This window comes from Pteropus vampyrus, unplaced genomic scaffold (assembly GCF_000151845.1).
Source record: "Pteropus vampyrus isolate Shadow unplaced genomic scaffold, Pvam_2.0 Scaffold903, whole genome shotgun sequence".
Classification (NCBI taxonomy): Eukaryota; Metazoa; Chordata; class Mammalia; order Chiroptera; family Pteropodidae; genus Pteropus; species Pteropus vampyrus.
In genome coordinates this window covers 56,154-66,008 of record NW_011889684.1, presented here as the reverse complement: position 1 = coordinate 66,008, position 9,855 = coordinate 56,154, and the positions used below count along the sequence as shown (strand labels likewise).

Below are 9,855 nucleotides of genomic sequence, written 5' to 3'. Positions count from 1 at the left end.
CTAGACGCATCAGTGCTCTCTGCACCCTCAGATGCCTCCTCTGTGCCTTTTCTTGTAAGGACACCAGTGGTTGGATTAGCGCCCACCTACTCCCATGTGGCCTCACCTTAAATCAGTCGCATCTGCAAAGACTATTTCCAAATAAGGTCATAGTCACAGGTTCCAGGTTAAAAATAGGCAGAAGTTAATTCGCCACAGCCTTTTTGTTAGAGTTTAAAAAGAAAAGACAGGACAAGCCCCTGGGGCGCCGAGGGAACACTTGGTCCTACCAGCCCTGCCCCTTCACTCCCAAGCACCTGCTCACCCACCTGGGGAGGCTGAATGCCACCTGGTTGGGGTCACGGCCGTTGGTCCTGCTTTTTCATTGAGCGAAGTGAAATGGTTAAACTCCGTGAGCTCAAGCGGGTCCCTGGGTGTGTGTCAGGTGGTGGCCGGGCCACATGGCCAGCACGCAGGCCGTGCCTTCTGTGGGGTGCCACCACTGGGACCCCGTGAGCTTCACAAGTGTGCCCCGTTTTCCTCAGCCACCTGTGGAGGGGGCAAGAGAGCAGAGGTGGGTAGGGGCAGGAGCGGGGTGGGGGCAGTAGCATGAGCGGGCCTCAGGACGGAGTCAACTGAGGGTTTGGGAAGTGTCCCCCAAAGACCCAGCCCCCCTGGGCCGCTCAGCCAGATGGCTGTGTCATTGGCTGTCCCTCACACACAGACTGAGACGTGGAGCGTCGGGAGACAATGTGCTGCAAATGCGCTGGGCGCTGAGGGGAGTGCGCCCCCCCGCAGCTGCCCACCCCGCCCCGGGCCAGAGCCCACTATGTTTAGGAAAAGCAGGGGACCTTGCAGCAGATCCCTGACAGGAATCCGCCATGTGACTACGCAGAGGCGCGGACGTCACAGCAACAGGCCAACTGGGCCCGTTGTATCCAGCACAGCTGCAGGGCACCAGCCCAGAGCCCCTGCAGAAGGTCCCCTGAGAAAACCTGTCCAAACGTTGAGGCGCCAGGCCCCTCACACGTGTGCACACTCACAGTTGTACATGCACACACTGTTGCCCCCGAATGCAGTAAGAGAATCACACACCCTGCACCCTGATTGAAAGCACGGTGACAGACGCAGGCAAACGAGGACGAGACGCAGAGGCCACAGGCCTTCTCCTCAGTCACCATCCCTCGTTTGCATTCCTGGTCCTCGGCTAGGAGGGGCCCGGGTCCTACCTGAACGGTCCTGTTGCCACCCCTGGGGACAGCCCACCCGTGCTACTTCAGAAGGTGACCCTGAATGCCAGGCAGTGTGCACAATGGCTCACACCACGACAGCTCCCACCCCAGCCTTCCTGCGGGCCATGGTACACATGTACATGCACACTCGTATGTGCACACATCTGCACACATGCGTACCCATCACGCACACTTGTGCATGCACACATTTGCACACATACCCTTCATGCACACGCACACGTGGGTGCACACACACATGCACAGCCAGCATGGCACATGTGCACACACCTCACACCTACATACACACCCTTCATGCACATGCACACAGTGTACACACCTGCACACGTGCACACACGTACACTCACGTACACACATTCCTGCACACAGCCTCTGTGTCTGAAGTGAAAGGCACGCCCATAGCAGAGTCATGTACCTGGGCTGGGTCCTCTGGAACATTCCCTTTTCAGGGACATCTGGCTCACAGAGCGTCTGTGTGGCAACCGGATGGACAGGGCTGTCCAGGCACACAGTGTCTGTCTGAAGAGGGGACGCTCAGGAATGGCCTCATCTGTAAGAGGCAGCAACGCGGTGTGGGCTCTCTGTGAGGAGAGGGTCCGGTGGCTGAATGAAGGCATGTGCTGAGCAGGACCGAGGCCGCACAGGGGGACCTGCCGTGGGTGCATCCAATCAACAGTGGACGACGGGCACCAGCCCTCGGGGAGAGGCACTGCTGCGTGTGTGTTAAGGTGACCAGTTCCCCCGCACAAACCCCTCACCTCTCCGCCCAAAGAGGACGGCAGGTCTGTGTGGACCCCTCCCACCTGCATGCCAAGCGCTGGGCCCCCTTTCCGTCCCTCGCCACCTCCCTCCGTGGGCATGAGGCCTGAGCGGCAACCACTGACCTCCGGCGCCATCTCGGGGCTGGCCGCACTCCCCTGAGGCCGTGCCCCACCTGCCCAGCACCCTCGACACCTGTCCTGGGTGTCAAGGAGACCTGGGAGTGCCGGGGGGGGACCAGATGGAGGGGTCCCCATGTTCATGGGGTCACCCCCCTCCAGGGGAAGAGGTGTGAGGCCTGCTCCACTGGAAGCGAGCACCCACCCAGCTGCCCAAGACCCCTGCCCCAGGCGGAGCCCCTGCTGCCATCCGCAGCGCAGCTCCAGGGAAGGTGGGAAGTCCAGGCCCCAAGGCGAGGGGGGCAGGCGGGCGAGGCAGCTGGCGGTGTCCCAGCGCTCTAATCGTCACTAAGAAAGGCTTTGCTGATGACAGTGTTTGCGGGGACCGTGTGTGCCGGGACCGGCACTTTCCCCAGCACGAGCGGCGGCCACCATGAGCCTCAGCGAGGAGCAGGTGCAGTGCTTCCTGGACCAGAACCCCGGCTTCGCGGACCAGTATTTTGAGAGGAAGCTGAGCCCCGAGAATGCGGCCCGGGCCTGCGAGGACGGGCTGCCGGCGGACGGCGTCAGCTTCCGCGAGCTGTGCCAGGTGGAGGAGAGCGAGGCCCTGTTCGAGCTGGTGCAGGACATGCAGGAGGGCGTGAACACGGAGCGCGTGGTCTTCAAGATCCTGCGGCGCCTCTGCGCCATCCTGCACGCCGACCGCTGCAGCCTCTTCATGTACCGCCAGCGCAACGGCGTGGCGGAGCTGGCCACGCGCCTCTTCAGCGTGCAGCCTGATAGCACCCTGGAGGACTGCCTGGTGCCCCCCGACTCTGAGATCGTCTTCCCGCTGGACATCGGGGTCGTGGGCCACGTGGCGCAGACCAAGAAGACGGTGAACGTCCAGGACGTGACCGAGGTGGGTTCCGGGCCACGCGCTGCAGGGGCAGAGGGCATCCCGGGGGCCCCGGGGCACAGGTCGGCCACCCGCACGCAGGGACCTCGCGGAGGTGGCCGGGGCGAGTGGAACAGGCCAGAAGGAGGCCCGTGGCACCTGGCTGGTCTGGGCAGCCCAGGGCTGCATGGACCGGTGGGCAGGGAAGACCCAGCTGAGCGGGCAAAGGCCCAGAGAGGAGGGCCGGGGGGGACAGGGACCCCAAGCTCGAAGCCCCGGTTGAGGCCAAGCTGCTTCCAGGGCAGGTGGGTTTGGGATTCAGAAACAGTGGGAGCCACTGGGGCCGAGCCGGGGGCAGGGCAGAGGGGTGGACAGAGCACAGCGAATCAGGAGGTGGTTCTTGCTGGGCAGGGAAGGGGGTCCAGATGGCACAGCTGAGTGTGGGGCCGCCACACCAGGGGACAGTGTGGGAGACAAGAAAGGTGACGTTGGTCTGCAGGCGCTGAGTGTGAGGAGCCTGCCGGGCATGACATGCAGGGCCGTGGCAGGCGAAGGCTTTCAGGGGAGCCGGGAGAAGGGGCCACAGTGGGGCTCAGGCACCCCCTCTGAGACGGTCTGGCCTGGGAGCTAGAAGCAGGAGCCTTGAGCTGGACCGGCCTCCTCGCTCTGCCGCCTGGATGGGCCTCCCCCCAGCAGCCTGTCCCCCTGTCCCTGGAGACAGACAACCCCCAGGACGCCGGTGCCTGGAAAGGGGCAGCAGCCTCAATCCTCTTAAACTTATCCCAGCGGCTTCGACCGCGACCTGAATCACATAATCACTGGGATTAGCTCCGTCCTCACTTCCCTTCCAAGCAACGGGTGACCCAGGGGCAAGAACTACCCAGAAGAAGACAGTTCAGCACAGGAGCTGCGCCAAGCCCCCTCCCCGCCCCCACACGCTGCATGGTCCCCCGTCCTGAGTCAGCCATCAGGGGTCCGTCCCTCAGCGCCCCCACACCAGTGCAGCAGCGTCTCATCACTGCTCTGAGGGTCTGGTGTAAGCTTCCGGCCTGTCCTAGGCCATGTCCCTTCCCTGCAGGGCTGGCTGCCCTGGGGTCCTCCAGCCTGCATCAGGTGTCCTGCTGACCAGCCTTGTCTGTGGGGAACAGGCACAATGTCCCCTCTTTACTCGGTCATGCTGGGTTTACCTCAGATTCAGTGGAACAGAGACCAGACTTTAAATGTGCAGAAAAGTGAGTTCCTGTGAAGTGTGTCGCAAGTCAAGTGCCAGGTGTCCCGTGGCTGTGCAGAGAGGCTGTGCCCCTCCCTGAGGCAGCTCAGGGGCCGCTTGCGTGGGAGGGGACAGCAGTGTCGGGAGGGGACTGCAGGGCTGTGGTGTCCACACCCCTTTGCAGTCCCTGAGACCCCAGGCAGCCCCAGAGACCCTGGGAGGCTCGTGGAAGGGATGTGGCTCGGCCATGGCCACTAGCCCCTGGGCAGGACTGGGCCCAGGTCCCAGCCTTGTGACTCTGTGGCCTAGTGTAAGGACAAGTCAGCCCTCAGGGAGCAGAGGGAGAGGCTGGGGCCACGTCCAGTCCAAAGAACAGAGTCCTGGCCACCTGAAGGGCCAGCGCTCAGATGACCGGCTCTGAGAGGCCCCAGCAGCCCCACGCGGGAGGCCCAGGAGCAGAGAGTTCTCATCGCAGGGCCGCGACCCCCATGGAGCAAACACAGATGGACCGCTGGCCCGGGGAGCCTGCAGGGGCAGGTGGACAGGCCTTGGGGGTGCGAGGGACCCTCGGCGCTTGTCTTTTGGGGAGGAGCATGTGGGGCCGGAGGGGACGGCAGCCTGGAGCAGGAGGGGTTGGGGACGGGCAGATGGGACACATGTGAGGCATCCAGGGACAGGTGTGGGGGCACCAAGTGGGGAACAGAGCAGGCAGGTGCCTGGGAGGGCTCCACAGAGTCTGGAATCCAGAGCCGGGGCCATTGGCTCCAAGATGGGGTGACCGGTACAGAGCCAGGCTGGGCCCCAAGGACAGGCCAGTGGCTGTGTACAGATGTGCTTCCCAGAATCCCGATGTTGGGGGCTGGGCTGCCCGGGGCTCAGCAGGGGCCGGGGGCCTCCACGGAGCACAGCCGCACCCCAGGGACTGGCACCGGGCTCCGGGTCCACTGAGCGACAGCCTCTGTCTCCTCACAGAGCTCCCACTTCAGCTCCTTCGCAGACGAGCTCACTGACTACGTGACAAGGAATATCCTGGCCACCCCCGTCATGAATGGCAAAGACGTTGTGGCTGTGATCATGGCCGTGAACAAGCTGGATGGCCCGTGCTTCACCAGTGAGGACGAAGATGTGAGTGTTGGGCTGCCTCTCTGTCCCGAGCTCCCACGTGTCTGTGCCTGGCAGGCTCGCACCTGCGTGTGGCCCCGACGCAGGGCTGGGCAGGCATCTAAAAACCAGGGTGTCTGACCCCTGGGTTGGCCCCTTCTGCCTCAGATCTTCTTGAAGTACCTGAATTTTGGCACGCTGAACCTGAAGATTTACCACCTGAGCTACCTGCACAACTGTGAGACGCGCCGAGGCCAGGTACCTGCCCGGGCCACCCGCCCCAGACCGTGGCTGCAGGGAGAGGCCCAGCGGCCTCTGAGGTGGTGGGTGTGACCGTGAGTGTGCCCCAGCCATCCCGCTCCCTGGCTCGCTATCAGGCCCAGGAGGGCGGGAGCACCGGGGGCTGGGAGCTGCCAGCTGCAGCGGCTCTGACACCCCGTGGAAGGGGCCAGGCTGCGTCAGCGTGGACGATGGGAGGGAAGGGGTTCCCACTGCACCGTGGGCCCAGCACCCCCGTGGGTGTGGGCCCCTCCACTAGGCAGCTGTGGGGCTTAGGGGGTGCGAGGGGCGTCCCCTCTGTGTCATCCAGCCTCTGGTCCTGGCCCACGGAGCCCGGGTAAGCAGTGAGTGGACGGAAGGCCGTGGCCGTGGCTCTAGGCCTGGAGCCAGGTGGGGCTGGGTCCTCCGCCCAGGGGACGAGGCCTGCCGTTCTCAGGCTCACGTTGGCCTATGTGGAAGGGCCAGTGGGAGAACACTCAGGCAGGGGAAGGGGTCAGAGGGTGTCCTGGGCAGAGGGAAGATCGTGGCCACGGCCTGAGGCCACAGTGGAGCTGAGAGCCAGCGGTCAGCTGGACCGCAGTGCGGGCGTTGAGAGCAAGGCCCTGGTGCGGGCGGGCAGGGCTCGGGGCCCGGCTCGGGCCAATGGGAGGGCTGTGACGCCAGTGACACAGCCGGAGCCGCATTTGCTGGACGGCGCTGTTCTGAAGGCAGCCGCTGTGAGCCCTGCACAGCGAGAATGAGGTGTTCGTATCTTCTGCCTGCTTGTAGACTCGTATGATCATTTGTTTCTGTCAGTCTGGACTCCGGTGACACAGTGCAGTGACGTCGATTCAGTCGCACAGCTCATCCTGACTGGCTGCCGGAGCCCTCAGCGTCCCCTATGCCGTGCAGCCCGCTGCGCTGGCCCCAGCTCTGCTCTGCGGGCTCCTCGTTTGGGTGCTGGTCGGCTGTTCCTTGGGGGTTTCTGCACGCCCTGCTGTCCGGGACCACCAGGTGCTGCAGGCGTGTTTGCATGTTTCGTGCCGGCGTGGAACCCACCGTTTCTGCGGGAGCCCTGGCTCCTGTGCGGGACCTGAGACCTGGCATCAGGGAGCTCGCGGCTGCCGGTGCCGTGTGCCCAGCGAGGCGCGTGTTCCGGTGCCGTGTGCCCAGCAAGGTGCGTGTGTGCGGGTGCTGCGTGCCCAGCGAGGCCCGTGTTCCAGTGCCGTGCGCCCAGCGAGGCGCGTGTGTGCAGGTGCTGCGTGCCCAGCGAGGCCTGTGTTCCAGTGCCGTGTGCCCAGCAAGGTGCCATGGTGTGTGCAGGTGCCATGCGCCCTCCTGTGTCCCACCGACTCGGCGCAGATCAGCCTGCCGTCCCAGCCCTGCCCGCTTCTCTGGCTGGAGTGTGAATGTCCACTCCGGCCTTGACTTCTGCCACCCGTCACCGTTGGCGACCACCGATCCTGTTACTGTCTCCGCATTTCGCCTTTTCCACTCTGTCACTAGCTGGAATCATGCAGTGTGCGGCCTTTCCAGATTGGCTTCTGTCATCTAGCAACATGCATTTAAGGGTCTCCGTGTCTTTTCGTGCCTTGAGAGCTCATTTTTTAGTGCTGAATAATGCGTTGTCTGGATGGACCACAGTGCACTGATCCATTCAACTGCAGGACACCTTAGTCGCTTCCGGTTTGGGGCAGTTATGAGTGAAACTGCTGTGAATATCCGTGTGCAGTGTTTTGTGTGGACGTCAGTTTTCAGTTCGGTTGAACAGACACTTAGGAGTGAGGCTGCTGGTCGTGCGGTGCAACCCGGCTCGCCTCCGCGAGAAATCGCCAGAAGGCAGCCCTGCCATTTGTGTCCCACCGCAGTGCATGGCAGTCCTGTTGTGCCCCCCGCAGCCTCTGGCGTTAGTCATTCCAGTAGGCGTGTCTAGTGATCGTTCCAACTTATGATTCCCTAATGACGGTGATGTCAGGCACCTTTGCAAATACTCCCTTGCCGTGTGCACGTGCTGCTCTTAGTGACTTACCCATTCAGATCTCTTGCCCGTTTAAGTGAAAGTCATGTTTTCTTACTGTTGAAAGAGTTTCTTGTCAATGTTATAGCGAAGTCCTTCGTCAGATATTTGATCTGTAAATATTTTGTCCACAGGCGTAGCTTATCTTTTCATTCTTTTAACAGTGTATTTGGAAAACCAGAAGTTATAAATTTTAATAAAATCCAAGTTATGAATTTTGCTTCATGGATTATAGTTGGGTATTGTATCTTAAAACTCATCACTCGACCCAGAGCCACCTCGATCGTCTCTGATGTCGTCTTGCAGCCATCTGGTGGCTCTGCGCTGCACACTCGGGTCCCTGAGTTCGTCTGTGGCTGGCACACTGTTTGGCGTGCGGGTGTGACTGGTACAGAGCCAGGCTGGGTGCGAGTGTGAGGTGGCGGCTGCAGGGGTGAAGTGGCCCCATCAGCTCACCTCTGTACCGGCACTGACTACGTCAAAGCTGCATCTGCGTGGGTGTCCCCGGGGCCGGCATCAATGCCACCGACCTTGTGTCTGTCCTTCACCAGCACCACCCGTCTGGGTCACGTGCTCTGCCATGGTGAGCTGGGGTATCGGGTCTGCCACATGCGCCCTGCAGCACTGGGTTCACTGCGCTGGTTCTCACCTTTCCATGTGAACTGCAGTCAGCACGTCCGTATCCACAGAACCACTTGCCGGTGTTTTAATTGAAGCTGCACCTGCTCTGTACAGCAAGTTGGCAAGAATAGGCATGTTGACAGTAACCGGCCGTGGCATGTCCTCGTTTTTATGTTTTATTAAATTGGTTTTGGTACTATTTTGTTAAGAATTTAACGTCTCTGTGTATGAGAGATTTGAGACCATAGATTTTTTCTTGTAATGTCTTTACCTGGTTGGAGTATTAAGGTAACGCTGGCCTCCTGCAGCAGCTGAGGAGGTGTTCCCTCTGCTCCACCTTCAGGGATGGAGTATAGTCACATGGCTTAACTTCTTCCCTAAATGTTTGGTAGCAAGCTCATCAGGGAGTGATTCTTTTGAGAATGTTTTAATTGTTGATCCAATGTCTTTAAGAGTTGTAGGTCTGTTCTGATTAGTCTAGTTCTCCTTATGTGGCTGTCATTCAAGGCATTGAAAAATTCATTTTAGGTATAAGAGATTTTATCTAAATTATCAAATTTGGGAGCATAAAGTTGTTAGCTATTATATGTTTTCTTCTGCTTGCTTTAGCCTTAAACTGATCTTGCGTTCCTGGTTTACTAAGATTACATGATTGGTTGGGATATTTTTGTTTTGTAATATATGTATATAATGCAATGAATCCCCCCAATCTCATTCCACTCCTCACACATTTTGATAAGTTTGTTTTCATTTTCATTCAGTTCAAAGCGTTTGTAAATTTCTCTTGCGACTTCGTCTGCGACCCATGTGTGATCTAGGAGTCTATTGTTTAATCTGCTTGGGAATTTTCCTGCACTGCTTTTGTTATTGTTTTCTAGTTTAATTCCACTGTGGTATGATAAGATGTTTTTTATGATTTTTATTCTTTTAAATTTGTTAAGATGTGTTTTGTGGCCATAAAATGGTCCATTTTGGTGCGTGCTCCGTGTGACATTCAGAAGCATCTGTGATCTGCTGTCATCGGATGAAGTGGCCTGTGAGTGTCCACCACTGTCCTTTCCGTGTGTGTGGTTTTGACAGTTCTAAGTAGCTCATGGAACTTGGGTCACCCAGTGTCTGCGTGTCTGCGACTGGCTTATTTTATTTAACGTAAGTCCTTCTGGTTCATTGTGCAGTGGCGTGGTCAGAACACGGTGCTTCCTAAGGCCGAATCATTTCCACTGAGAGTGTCCACCACGCTTTGCTGTCCTTTCATTCACCAGTGGACGTTTGGGTTGCTTTCACATCCTAGTTCCTGTGAATCATGCTGCTGTGAACACAGTGTAGGGACATCTCTTTTAAACCGCGATTTCAATTATGTTGCACATACACCCAGAAGCGGAACGTCTGGTGACTGTGGGAATCGTTCTCATTTTTTGAGGACTAACCACAATTTCCCCAGCGACTGTGCCATTTTCATCTCCGCTGACGGTGCCAACTTGTGCTCGTCCGTAGTCAGCAGCACTTGTTTTCCGGCTTCTTCATGCGGCGTCCTGTGTTGTGAAGTGGCACACCAGCGACTTGTGCCTTGCACTCCCCTCGTCATCAGTGATGTGGCGCTCCTCCTCACATGCGTGTGGGCCGTTTGCTCATGCTCTTTGGAGAAACATCTGTTCGAGGCGTTC

At 59.2% G+C, this 9,855-nt stretch overlaps 1 protein-coding gene across 1 annotated transcript in view; it reads left to right on the top strand.

The window, feature by feature from the left end:
• Positions 1-2,540: 2,540 nt before the first annotated feature.
• PDE6B (phosphodiesterase 6B) overlaps positions 2,541-9,855 on the top strand; it is a 31,097-nt gene continuing 23,782 nt past the window's right edge. Inside the window, exons 1-3 of the mRNA XM_011386079.2 lie at positions 2,541-3,008; positions 5,167-5,319; positions 5,464-5,553. Of these exons, the coding sequence (XP_011384381.1) occupies positions 2,541-3,008; positions 5,167-5,319; positions 5,464-5,553 (711 nt within the window). The remainder of the gene's footprint in view (positions 3,009-5,166; positions 5,320-5,463; positions 5,554-9,855) is intronic.